The 14,097-nt window shown below is 49.0% G+C and overlaps 1 protein-coding gene across 1 annotated transcript; it reads left to right on the top strand.

Moving 5' to 3' along the window:
- Positions 1-5,051: 5,051 nt before the first annotated feature.
- On the top strand, positions 5,052-12,353 carry FZD5 (frizzled class receptor 5). The gene is made up of 2 exons (XM_010386065.2): positions 5,052-5,693; positions 5,962-12,353. Exon 2 carries the CDS (start codon positions 6,218-6,220, stop codon positions 7,973-7,975), a length of 1,758 nt encoding a protein of 585 aa, XP_010384367.1. The 5' UTR covers positions 5,052-5,693; positions 5,962-6,217; the 3' UTR covers positions 7,976-12,353.
- Positions 12,354-14,097: the final 1,744 nt, after the last annotated feature.

The following is a 14,097-nucleotide window of genomic DNA, read 5'->3' as shown; positions in this document are numbered from 1 at the left end:
GCATGTATAAACAACATAAATCTAGAAAGTTTTCTTTCTTTCTTTTTTTTTTTTTGAAGACAGAGTCTCGCTCTGTCGCCCAGGCTGGAGTGCAGTGGCACAATCTTGGCTCACTGCAACCTCTGCCTCCTGGGTTCAAGAAATTCTCCTGCCTCAGCCTCCTGAGTAGCTGGGACTACAGGAGCACACCACCATGCCTGGCTACTTTTTTGTATTTGAGTAGAGACAGGGTTTCACTATGTTGCCCAGGCTGGTCTCAAACTCCCGAGATCAGGCAATCTGCCCACCTCGGACTCCCAAAGTGCTAGGATTACAGGTGTGAGCCACCGTGCCCGCCCAAATCTAGAAAGTTTTAAAATGATGTAACTGTTCCCTGATGGCAAAAATCCAAAACCAATACTTCAAAACTTATGGAATGTCACACGCCTGTTAGATGGAATATTTAGCATTATCCTCTATGTTTTCATCAATTAATAAACACAACTTGGACAATAATTTCAGTTGAATTTCATGAGTTTGGCTGTGTCAAATTATGTTTTATATGGCAGTGGTGTCTTCAACTCAGAAATTTGGTGCTCAGTGAATGAACGGATTAATCGATAGGTGGAAGGATACATGAGTGAATAAATAGACAAGGATGCTTAGCAATGTTCTAAATGCTTAAACATCGCATGTTTAAAAAAATTTGGCCAGGCACAGTGGCTCACACCTATAATCCTAGCACTTCGGGAAGCTGAGGTGGAAGGATTGCCTGAGTCCAGGAGTTCAAGACCAGCTTCAGCAACATAGTGAGACCTGGTGTCTACAAAACGTTTTTTAAAAATTAGCTGAGCATGGTGGTTCACGCCTGTAGTCCCAGCTACTCAGAAGGCTGAGGTGGGAGGATCACTAGAACCAAGGAGGCAGAGGTTGCAGTGAGCCAAGATCGTGCCACTGCATTCCAGCTTGGGTGACAGTGAGACCTTGTCCCTCCAAGAAAAAAAAAAAAAAAAAATTCAGTGTGTTCTATAGTTTGTTGGGTAATAAAGTATGACTCAGGTGAAAATTGTGAAGTATTTTATTTTTTAATTGACAAATAACAATTGTATATATTTATGATGTACCATATGAATACTTTCTAGAATGGTTAAATGGAGTTAATTAACATATGCATTACCTCTACATATTTTTCTATTTTGTGTGTGTGTGGTGAGAACACTTAAAATCTACTCTCTTAGCAATTTTCATTTACAGTATGTTGTTAATGAACTGTAGTCATCATGGTGTATGAAAATTTTTATTTCGACTCTTCCCACAGACTAAGTAAATAACTTCAAGCAAGTCATTAAAGTCATTATAATGCTGGTTTCTTCATCTGAGGATTAAATGAGGTCTAGCACCCTGCCTAATACATGTTAAACAGTCAGCATATTTTAAACTTGCATTCAAAATATAAACAAAAAGCAACACAATACAATACAAAAAGATATACAATATAAAATGTCTCTCTCCTTTTTTTTTTGAGATGAGGTCTCACTATATTGCCAAGGCTGGTCTTGAACTCCTGGGCCCTAGTGATCTTCCTGCCTCAGCTTCCCAAAGTTTTGAAATCACTGGCATGAGCCACCTTGCCCAGCTGAAATAAGTTTCTTTCCATAAAGTTGTCTGCTATCACTATTATTATTAGAGATCTCCAAGCAAAATTAAGATTTTGCGGTTGATGAAGAAAAGGTTTACAAACATTGTTTGCTTCGGAACCGTTACTGGAAAAGGGTCCCGATTCAGACCCCAAGAGAGGGTTTTTGGATCTCGTGCAAGAAAGAATTCTGGGCGAGTCCACAGAGTAAAGAGAAAGGAGTTTGGTAAGAAAGGGCCGGGCGAGGTGGCTTATGGTTGTAATCCAGCACTTTGAGAGTCCGAGGTGGGCGGATCACCTGAGGCCAGGAGTTCCAGACCAGCCTGGTGAAGGTGAACATGGCGAAACCACGACTCTACTAAAAATACAAAAATTAGCAGGGTGTTGTGGCGTAGGCCTGTAATCCCAGCTTCCTGGGAGGCCGAGGCACAAGAATCGCTTGAACCCAGGAGGCAGAGGTTGCAGTGAGATGAGATCGCGCCACTGCACTTCAGCGTGGGCATCAGAGCCAGACTGTCTCAAAAAAAAAAAAAAAAAGGAAAGAAAAAAATTAAAGGAATAAAGAATGGTTACTCCGTAGACAGAGCAGAGGGCATATGGCACTGGTTGCCCATTTTTATGGTTATTTCTTGATTATATGCTAAACAAGGGGTAGATTATTCATGAGTTTTCCCGGAAGGGGGCGGGCAATTCCCGGAATTGAGGGTTCCTCCCCCTCTTAGACCATACAGGGTAACTTCCTGATGGTTGCCATGGCATCTGTAAACTGCCTTGGCTTTGGTGGGACTGTCTTTTAGCATGCTAATGTATTATAATTAAGGTACAATAAGCAGTGAGGACGACCAGAGGTCACTCTCCTGGCCATCTTGGTTTTGCTGGATTTTGACCAGCTTCTTTACTGCGCCCTGTTTTATCAGCAAGGTCTTTATGGCCTGTATCTTGTGATGACCTCCTCTCTCACCCTGTGACTTAGAATGTCTTCACCTCCTGGGAATGCAGCCCAATAGGTCTCAGACTTATTTTACCCAGTCCCTATCCAAGATGGAGTTGCTCCAGTTCAAATGCCTCTGACAGAACCGTGTGAAATAACACAAATATTCTGGCTAAATTCCAGTGTGAGTGATTAACATTCTCCAACTTCAAATAATTTTTATTATTAGCCAACACTTGTCCATCCCCAGTAATACACACGTTGCATAAAGAGCACAGAATGAGATGGGCCTCCCTTGGCATGTTCATAGTCTGCACATACTTTCCACTGACGGCTCCCCTTTCTTGCTCACTGCTATGCCCACAACTTTTCAGCTCCCACTATTTTCAACCCTGGGATGCTTCCTGACCCAGAGTGCCAAGTAATTCCAAAACACAAGAGATAAAATATGAACACCTGTAGAATTCCAGAGAATGAAAGATGTAAGGTATATTTATTCATTTATTTAATTATGTATTTTAGAGTGGGGGGTCTTGCTATGTTGCTCAGGCTGGTCTACAAATTCCCGGGTTCAAGCCATCCTCCCACCTCAACCTCCCAAAGTGTTAGGATTACTGGCTTGAGCCATGGCACCCGGGCTTTTAAACGTTTATTAATAGTTTTGATATCTGCGAAGTGATTGATATTTGTTCCTTTTTAACTTGGAGGCTGGGATTAATACACATGTTCTTCATTATTGCCCACAAAGCGTTGTTGATACGCAGGAGGGGAGTGGCACTTCCGCAATTTATTCTTCCAACCTGTGCCAATGGGATCCGGGACAGGAGATCGACAGTAACCCGCGGTTGATCTGGATCTAGTCCAGTTAGTCCAGTCCCTATTCCTTCAAGTGTCCCCAGGCCCTCTTGCCTATTTTCGCCCTTTGCCCAGTGAAAGGAAGAGTTTGGGGAGAAGGAAACAATTTAAATCCTCTTCCTAGGCGTGTGAATGTATTTCAAGTATGCTAAATACCTCAGTCTTCCAATCTAATTACAATACATAGAAAAGAGGCATTTTTAGGACACTTAAAACTTGTAGCATAATTGCGCAACTGAAGAGCGCCGCCGTGTCCCCGCCATCCGTGCGCCCTCTGACCCCCCACGGCGCGCGAGTGCGCGGCTTAGCAGCAGGCAGCCGGGGACCGGAGGGGACAGGGAGGCCGGCGCCGTGCCCAGCATAGAGCCCTGGGTTGGTATCGCTTCTCTCTGCGGGCGACTTCGGAACTGCCTGGGATTATAAACCACGACTAATAAAGGACTCACATCTTTCTGGGTCTTCTAAAGGCAGAAAGAAATCCACTTTCTTGTCACAACAAGAGTTTGTTAAGAGATGCAAAAGTAAAGGTCGAAGCCAGGGAGGCTTCGATAGTACGGGGGGAGGGGTGGCTACGATGGTGAATGCCGCTGCCAGACTACGTGGGTTCGAATCCCAGGGTTGCCATTTGGGCGGCGAATGGCAGGAGATCGGAATACGGAGGTGAACTTGCTTGCCGAGGTCGCCCTTTCTTGCGGGAACTATGACTAGCTCGGTTGCCTTGGCCAAGTCTGTCTCGGTTTCTTCACCTGTAGGGAGTACCTGCCGCAGAATTGTTGTAAGGAGTGAGATCTTGTCTTAAGATGTAAACGGGCCGGGCGCGGTGGCTCAGGCCTGTAATCCCAGCACTTTGGGAGGCCGAGGCGGGCGGATAACGAGGTCAGGAGTTCGAGGGACAGCCTAACATGACGAAACCCCTTCTCTACTAAAAATACAAAAACTAGCCAGGCGTGGTGACGCGCGCCTGTAATCCCAGCTACTCAGGAGGCTGAGGCAGGAGAATCGCTTGAACCCGGGAGGCGGAGGTTGCAGTGAGCCGAGATCGCGACACTGCACTCCAGTCTGGGCGACAGAGCAACTTCGTCTCAAAAAAAAAAAAAAAAAAAGGATGTAAACGATTAACACTTTGTTGGGCACACAGAAAGGGCTCAGTAAGTATTCTCTCTTCTTTCACACAGTTCCAAGACAGCGCAGAAGGGAGACAGCCACGCCTAAGAATGATTCCTTGAGCAATTCTTTCAAAGAAGCACTGAACTCTGTAAGGACGCTTAGCTGTAGAAAAGGGCAGGGGCCCTGGGAGCAAAGGTGCATAAGCCAGGACGTTACAGGAGCGAGTCCTGCACCCAGGGCGCCGGCAGAGAACTCCCGAGGGACTTCTGGCTAGGGCTTCCCGCCCGGGTTCCCAGAGCGGCATGATTAGCATTCGCCCCGCCTCCATCGCCTCCCGGCCTGCGATTGGTCAGCGCTCCTTGGCTGCCCGCTCCGGGCGGGGCCAGAGGGCGCCGGGGGAAAGGCCGAGCCCGCGGGGCAGTGGGCGGGGACGCGAGGAGAGCGTGGCGAGGCGGCCCACCAACCGCGCCCGGGCCTGAGGGGGCGGGGCCGGGGCGGGGCCTCCCGGCGGGCATTAGAAGCAGGTGACCCGGGCGGGGCGGGAGAGGGCAGGCAGCCTGCGGCCGTGAGTCCTCTGTGGTCGCCGCCGCGCGCGGTTCCGTGCTCGCCGGAGGTGGGCTAAAGGGTGCGAGAGCGCGGGGGAGGAGCCGAGCAGGGCACGTCCCGAGAGCGTCGCCACCGCCCCCAGGAGTCCACTGGAGCGCGGAGCCCCCTGCAGGGGAGGAGGCGAGCGGCGGGCGGGACGCGGCGGCCGGCGCGCACCATGCAGTCCCGGCCGGGCCAGCGCCGGCTGCTCGCGGTGCTGTGAGGCGGCGGGGTCCCACGGCTCCCGCCTCCCGCCTTCCTTCCGCCCAGGTGCTGCCAGGCGCGCTCGCCCTCCGTCCGGCTCCCGGCCCCGGGGAGAACGCACGGCCTGCCCCTGCCCGGCTCCGTCTGGATCATGCGGGGGGCCCCAGAGGAGGAGAGGGCGAGTGACCGGCCTGCGCCGCCCCTGTTCTGGGGGCGCCCCCCTCTCTGAGTCGCCCCCACCTGCTGCCATGTGCCGCTGCCACGGGTACCCAGCCTGTCGCTAAACTTTCCCGGCGCCAGCCCGGCTCTGATTCGCGCTTCTCAGCGGAGTGACCCAGGGACGGAGGACCCAGGCTGGCTGAGGACTGTCTGCTTCTCTCGGCGGGATCCGTGGAGGTGAGAGTCTTCCGTCTCTCCCTGTTCTTCTCCCAGTTCCTGTGCCCTTTTCCGGGAGACTGAGGGTTCTGGTCTCCGGGCACTGCCTGGAGGGCCCAGCTTGGAAAGAAAGGGTGGGGGAGTCAGTAGTTTGGTTCCAGGAGGCGGAGCGGGGAGGAAAGGAAAGGGGTTAACTTAGAGATTTGGGACCGCTCGCGGGGACCGAACCGTTGACGCTCCTCCAACAGGGAGTGGTTGCAATCTTTCTTCTCCACCTTCTTTTTTAAAGAGTCTTTTCCCTGGAATCCGAGCCCTAACCGTCTCTCCTCGTCCCCATCCGGCGAGAAGCGGAGCGCTGCCAGCGGAGGCAGCGCCTTCCCGAAGCAGTTTATCTTTGGACGAATTTTTTTTAAAGGAAAAAGCAACCAACAGGTTGCCAGCCCCGGTGCAACACACGAGACGCCGGAGGGAGAAGCCCCGGCCCGGATTCCTCTGCCTGTGTGGGTCCCTCGCGGGCTGCTGGAGGCGAGGGGAGGGAGGGGGCGATGGCTCGGCCTGACCCGTCCGCGCCGCCCTCGCTGCTGCTGCTGCTCCTGGCGCAGCTGGTGGGCCGGGCGGCCGCTGCGTCCAAGGCCCCGGTGTGCCAGGAAATCACGGTGCCCATGTGCCGCGGCATCGGCTACAACCTGACGCACATGCCCAACCAGTTCAACCACGACACGCAGGACGAGGCAGGCCTGGAGGTGCACCAGTTCTGGCCGCTGGTGGAGATCCAATGCTCGCCGGACCTGCGCTTCTTCCTATGCTCCATGTACACGCCCATCTGTCTGCCCGACTACCACAAGCCGCTGCCGCCCTGCCGCTCGGTGTGCGAGCGCGCCAAGGCCGGCTGCTCGCCGCTGATGCGCCAGTACGGCTTCGCCTGGCCGGAGCGCATGAGCTGCGACCGCCTCCCGGTGCTGGGCCGCGACGCCGAGGTCCTCTGCATGGATTACAACCGCAGCGAGGCCACCACGGCGCCCCCCAGGCCTTTCCCAGCCAAGCCCACCCTTCCAGGCCCGCCAGGGGCGCCGGCCTCTGGGGGCGAATGCCCCGCTGGGGGCCCGTCCGTGTGCAAGTGTCGCGAGCCCTTCGTGCCCATCCTGAAGGAGTCACACCCCCTCTACAACAAGGTGCGGACGGGCCAGGTGCCCAACTGCGCGGTACCCTGCTACCAGCCGTCCTTCAGTGCCGACGAGCGCACGTTCGCCACCTTCTGGATCGGCCTGTGGTCGGTCCTGTGCTTCATCTCCACATCCACCACGGTGGCCACCTTCCTCATCGACATGGAACGCTTCCGCTATCCTGAGCGCCCCATCATCTTCCTGTCAGCCTGCTACCTGTGCGTGTCGCTGGGCTTCCTAGTGCGCCTGGTCGTGGGCCATGCCAGCGTGGCCTGCAGCCGCGAGCACAACCACATACACTACGAGACCACGGGCCCTGCGCTGTGCACCATTGTCTTCCTCCTGGTCTACTTCTTCGGCATGGCCAGCTCCATCTGGTGGGTCATCCTGTCGCTCACCTGGTTCCTGGCCGCCGGCATGAAGTGGGGCAACGAGGCTATCGCGGGCTATGCGCAGTACTTCCACCTGGCTGCGTGGCTCATCCCCAGCGTCAAGTCCATCACGGCACTGGCGCTGAGCTCCGTGGACGGGGACCCGGTGGCCGGTATCTGCTACGTGGGCAACCAGAACCTGAACTCGCTGCGCGGCTTCGTGCTGGGCCCGCTGGTGCTCTACCTGCTGGTGGGCACGCTCTTCCTGCTGGCGGGCTTCGTGTCGCTCTTCCGCATCCGCAGCGTCATCAAGCAGGGCGGCACCAAGACGGACAAGCTGGAGAAGCTCATGATCCGCATCGGCATCTTCACGCTGCTCTACACGGTGCCCGCCAGCATCGTGGTGGCTTGCTACCTGTACGAGCAGCACTACCGCGAGAGCTGGGAGGCGGCGCTCACCTGCGCCTGCCCGGGCCCCGACGCCGGCCAGCCGCGCGCCAAGCCCGAGTACTGGGTGCTCATGCTCAAGTACTTCATGTGCCTGGTGGTGGGCATCACGTCGGGCGTCTGGATCTGGTCGGGCAAGACGGTGGAGTCGTGGCGGCGTTTCACCAGCCGCTGCTGTTGCCGCCCGCGGCGCGGCCACAAGAGCGGGGGCGCCATGGCCGCTGGGGACTACCCCGAGGCGAGCGCCGCTCTCACAGGCAGGACCGGGCCGCCAGGCCCCGCCGCCACCTACCACAAGCAGGTGTCCCTGTCGCACGTGTAGGAGGCTGCCGCCGAGGGACCCGGCCGAAGAGCTGAGGGGAGGGGGGCGTTTTGTTTGGTAGTTTTGCCAAGGTCACTTCCGTTTACCTTCATGGTGCTGTTGCCCCCTCCCGCGGCGACTTGGAGAGAGGGAAGAGGGGCGTTTTCGAGGAAGAACCTGTTCCAGGTCTTCTCCAAGAGGCCCAGCTCACATGTATTCTATTTTGCGTTTCTTTCTGCCTTCTTTATGGGAACCCTCTTTTTAATTTATATGTATTTTTCTTAATTTGTAACTTTGTTGCATTTTGGCAACAAAATTTACCTTTGCTTTGGGGGCTTTACAATCCTAAGGTTGGCGTTGTAATGAAGTTCCACTTGGTTCAGGTTTCTTTGAACTGTGTGGTCTCAATTGGGAAAATATATTTCCTATATGTGTGTCTTTAAAAAAACAATGTGAACAGTGAACGTTTCGGTTGCTGTAACTGGGAAGTTGTTGGGTGTGCTTTTTCCTTCTACTGCTTAAAGTATCCATGATTATTTAAGGTGAGCTGCAGTTTATAGCCCCAGGTCATACCTAGGAGGGGAGCACAATGTGCTCAGGGCCTCTCCAAAGTGGCAAGGTTAGGGAGTGCTTAGCGATTTTGTGTTCATCCTTGGCTTTGTTTATAGAGGGAGGTTCAGTTTCTTCTCTGTAGTGCTTGTAATAATTCTCACTCCTAACAGCACCATCGTTGTGTCTTGAATAAGTTAGAGGTAGCATTATAGAGGATCTGGCATAAATATTTGCAATAGTGAGAACCTAAGCGATGGTGATTGGTGGAGCTTGAATTTTAGGCTGGTGAGATGGCAGCTTTGTGCCTGAGAGGTAGTGGGTGGTTCTTAGGCTTCAGTGATCGCTTTTTTTTTTTTTTTTTAAAGGAACTTGTGTTATAATTTTGGCAAAAGTATAAACCCACTCCCTCTGGACAGTACTTAGCGAAGTTGCTAACAGGGGCTCCTTTTTAAATGTAAGGACTAAAATGGATATACTTCCAATAATTAAAGTAAATTTCCAACACTTATTTGCTGCACCCCCACCCCTCCCCCTTTATCATGTTAAACAGCCTTTTTGCTTTTCTTATTCCTCCTCTCCTGGAGAGCTGTGATTAGAAACCACACCCACCCTTGAATGAAGTGCTGGAACTGGGGGAGGGAGGCTGGCTACCTGTGAACAAACATTGGCCCAAATAAGGGAAAATAAGTGTCCCTGGACTTTGGACTAGTTTATAGCCAGATATTCCAAAAGCAGCAAGACGTTGCTCTCTGCCGTCTCTGAAAACAAAAGAGACCCACAACATGCTTGCACAACCTTTTAAAATATAGATCCATGTAGTGCTACCTCTATAGTTTTCTTCCTCTTCTGAGAAAGCCTGTATATTGATCACACACACACACACACACACACACACACACTTTGCAATTAGAGAATTTGGTTTGCTTTACTAATCTGTTTATTCCTTCATTCATTATGAAAGCCTATATTGATGAACACACACACACACAGAGGTTTCTTTGCTATTAGAAAATTCTGTTTGCTTTCCTAATCTGTTTAAGCATTCATTCACGAAGAGTGTGGGGCCATTACTGGGGAAGGGAGTGACAGTGCCTCAGCCAGCAAAATACCAATGACCAGGATTGGGGACTAAATTTAGGAAGCTAAAATGACCAGAGCAATTAACATTTGAGAAAGTCCTGTCTAGGAAAACAACTGAAGTCTAGGCATTTGTAATTCACTTACACCAAAGCTGGAAAAGTAAAATGTAAGCCTAGGTCCATTTTTATTTCATGGATGTTAGACAAATGCATAGTTCCCAGAGGGAATTTCAACACTTCACTAGTGGGAAGAAACCTAGTATTAAAGTTTTAAGGACTCTCAAAAACTTCACATTTATCAGAATGCACTGCTCTTACCCAACTCATCCTCTGAATTAAAATTAAAATTTCAGTGGATTCTACAAAACCTCATACAGATAGCTACAGAACTTTGTGCCTATTTCATTCCTCTATTCTTCTAGGAAGAAGCCTCTTCCTAGAATCTTGAAATAGATCCCTTGACTGAGTGCCAATTCCTCTCCTGTTTTTCAAATGAGAGAACCTTTTCTGATCACCTTGACCTTTTCCCTCATTTCATATGTCTTCCCAGAAAGTACACAGACTGCTCTGCTGCCTTCAGTCATTGTGCCTAATTTGAGTTGTCCCTCCTTCTTTGTGGAGAAATCTAGAAATGATGCGCAGTGTATCCAAAAGTTGTGGGATGAAGTGGATGAAAGTGATTTAATTCATTTTTAGAATTTTTTTTTTTTTTTAGCAACATGCTGAACAACTAATTTACTTTAAAAATAAGCCAGTTAAAACAAAAGGATGCTAAGCTCAAGCGGGGCCAATATTAGTTGGGATCTTTGGGGTCTAATTCCAGACCAACTTTCAGAGGCACTTCTTTGTCTCTGTTCTCACCTCTGCTGTCCCTCTCTTCCCTCATCCCCTAAGAGAGACAAAGATAAAAGCCCACCTGCTTCCCTAAGTCTTACTGATATCAGCCACCCCAGGGGAGGGAAACTGGATCTACTGACGGCCACCCCCTGTTTCCATCCATAGACTTAACTTTCCCCAGTTTGCATTTGATTATGGAAACAAGTCATGCTCACGAAAACAATTGTAAAATAAAAGGTTATGGAGTAGTTAGTTCTGCAACTTCTTCACAGCCAGCTTTGTGAAGCTGGGGAGGACTTAGGGCCCATTGGAGTCTCTTATGTGTGCAGCTTCAGGGCTATCCCTTTCAGTTTGATTTTAAGCCGTACCTCACTTCATAGTTTAGCGGGTGAGGATTCGATTTAGGTAGGTTGTGTAAAGGAAATAATGGGACCTCTCAGTGAATCAGCTGACCCGATTTTAGGAAATCTTTTTAATTTCTATGATTTCCCTTCTTATATTTTGAAATGGTCAAATTGACTGGAAATAATTTTTCTTGGTGCCTTATTGGTTTATCCTTGCAAACCTTTGTCATATTTTCTCATGACCATTGCCAGTGACCAAGGCCCTTGTATGTGTTGTGTGTAATTGTGCGCATGTACAAGCTTAAATAACGTGCCGACAGCACTGTTTCAAAGTTGGTATTCATTAGGCTGTTTCCTCCTGGGCTGGAGCTGCACTAATCCTGACACTGGCTGCCAGGAGAAAACCTCATGGATCACACACCGAACCTTAATAACAGCATCCGTGACCTGCACTCTCCAGTACAGAATGGGAACCCCAGAGCTAGGAAATGTAGTTGTATATTTTAATGAACTGCTACCCCTGCCAAAGAAGCTTCTTTCACTTTTGTGCTCTACAGAAAGCCCAAGGGGGGTAGGAGGGACAAAGCTTTGAATAACTGCTTTCTAACACTAAATGTGGCCAACAGGACACAGCACATCACACATAAAGGCAGGTGTGAGGGACAGTGGCTAAGAATTGCCTGCTCCCTCTGCATGCTCTTTCTTGTTTCCAAAGTCCAATCAAGTGATCCTGGGAAAGAAATCTGTCTGGATTGGGGAGGGTGGTTCTGAAAGAACTGCCAAGACATTAAAGAAGGGTGAAGAGTAGGCAGAATATAAGTAGCTAACCTGAGTCAAGACTCTCAAAAGCTAGCAGCCTGATGACAATAGGATTTATTTCAGCCAGGATAATGTCTGTCTGTGAGTACATCATTTTAAGACAATATGACTTCATGTTGTTACAAACTGTATAGTATGTATGTTTTGTGGGTTGTGTATATACATATATATATTACATATATATATGAGAGATTTGGTGACTTTTGATACGGGTTTGGTGCAGGTGAATTTATTACTGAGCCAAATGAGGCACATACCGAGTCAGTAGTTCAAGTCCAGGGCATTCAATACTTTTTATGATTTCCATATATGTGTAGTGCCTATCCCATGCAGTAGTCACTGTCATGTTAAATCCAGAAGTTACCCCAGAGCCAGTGATATTTTATTGGTAGACAATCAATTTGAATCCATATGTTATTACTGGCAGATGATACATGATTACAGTTCTGAATCTGTAACACTTACAAAAGGAAACCCAGAGCAGCTTGATGAGTTTTTCTTTCTGCTTCGTTCCTGGGAGTCAGTACAAACGGCAGTTGTATGTGGTTATGTTAGTCTCAAGATACTTAATTTGTTGACCTTACTTCAGAAAACTTTTGTATGTATTATATTTGTGGGAAGGTAAAATAATGGTTTGAGATTTTTATCAAATATGAAGTTATTTATGAAAAACAAAGAAATGTCTATTTTTCTTTGTTCCCAATTAATGTAGATAAATTTTAAAATGCATTAAAGTAATGGTGAAGACAATAAAGAGATGCTGTAGAAGTCTTTTTCTCCTCATGTTTTTATGGAGAGACACTGCTTTCTAAGAGTATTTGAGGAGATGTATGGATTCTAACTTCATAATCAGGTTTTTCAGATGTACTTAAAATATAAGCAGCAAAAATTTTATTAGTAAGTAAAATCAAGCAAATTGCAATCACCAGAAACAGAACTAGTTAAGAAACATGTTTTACTGGAATATATTTCCTAGGTCTCACGCCTGCCGATCCTGTGATTGTCTCATGATTCACTTGATGAAGGGAGATACATGGAAGAACAGAGACTTTGCCTGAGATTGCATTCTATTTTATAAACCCTCCATTTATACTGAACCAATTTGATTAGAGATGATGCTGTTTTGTGTGTCTGGTTGGAGGGCAGGAACTCCCAAAACTTTATCATCCAGCAGTGGGATCTGCAACTTGGTATTGCGCTCTAAATACGAGTGAGGGAGCCCAGAAGAGACAGTGAAACTGAGCTGGCTCTTCCCTGATCATCTGGACAGATGCTTAGTGAGCCTGAGATACATTGTCAGACCACCTTCTACTGATGCTGCTTTGGCAAAATGCAGATTAGCCACCAGTCTACCAAACACCACCTCATTTTAATGCCTGGTGTGTCAGTGTTCTCCACCAATGCTCTGAGACATAAGCATGTCGGAGAACATGGGTAATTAGCTTAAAATATTTGTAGGAGACAACATAAATCCAATAAGAAGTTAGTTAGCAATATGAGAGTATGTAATTCAATGACAAGGTGAACACTAGGAACTTTATTAGATTGATGCATAAGGTAGTTAGGAGAGGCAGACTAGAATATATAGTTGAGTTGGCCAGGCACAGTGGCTCACGCCTGTAATCCCAGCACTTTGGAGGGCCGAGGCGGGCGGATCACGAGGTCAAGAGATCAAGACCATCTTGGCCAACATGGTGAAACCCTGTCTCTACTAAAAATACAAAAAATTACCTGGGCGTGGTGGCGTGCGCCTATAGTCCCAGCTACTTGGCTGAGGCAAGAGAATCACTTGAACCTGGGAGGCAGAGGTTGCAGTGAGCTGAGATTGCGCCACTGCACTCCAGCCTGGCAACAGAGCAAGACTCTGTCTCAAAAAAAAAAATATATATATATATAGTTGAGTTGAATCCTAAGAGAAGAGCAACTGTACCTTACATGTCCAGGACACGGTAGTTAGCACATCTTCCCCATGCTTTCTTGTCATTCATTTTTCCCCATTGGTAAAAGGGGCAAAGGGCAAAGCCTCAAGCTGGAACAGAGAGGACTGTTGGGCTTAGAAGGTTGCAGAAATAGGCCAGGCACAGTGGCTCACGCCTGTAATCCCAGCACTTTGGGAGGCCAAGGCGGGCAGATCACCTGAGGTCGGGAGTTCGAGACCAACCTGACAAACATGGAGAAACCCTGTCTCTACAATTGGCCAGGCATGGTGGCCCATGCCTGTAATCCCAGGTACTCGGGAGGCCGATTCTCCTAATCACTTGAACCTGGGAGTCGGAGGTGGCGGTCAGCTAAGATCACGCCATTGCACTCCAGCCTGGGCAATAAGAGTGAAACTCCATCTCAAAAAAAAAAAAAAAAGAAGGTTGCAGAAATAGGTGGGCCCAGGATAATATTGGTAACAATGGTTCTTTTAGTGATTTAGTTACACAGCTCGTTCATTTGTCCTTGGATGGTAACAGGGTTGAGAGGCAGAGTGGTTATGAGCATGGATTTGGGAGCCAGACTTATTAGG

Source organism: Rhinopithecus roxellana, chromosome 14 (assembly GCF_007565055.1).
Source record: "Rhinopithecus roxellana isolate Shanxi Qingling chromosome 14, ASM756505v1, whole genome shotgun sequence".
Classification (NCBI taxonomy): domain Eukaryota; kingdom Metazoa; phylum Chordata; class Mammalia; order Primates; family Cercopithecidae; genus Rhinopithecus; species Rhinopithecus roxellana.
The sequence above is the reverse complement of the archived record's forward strand: the minus strand, read 5'-3'. Positions and strand labels throughout refer to the sequence as shown.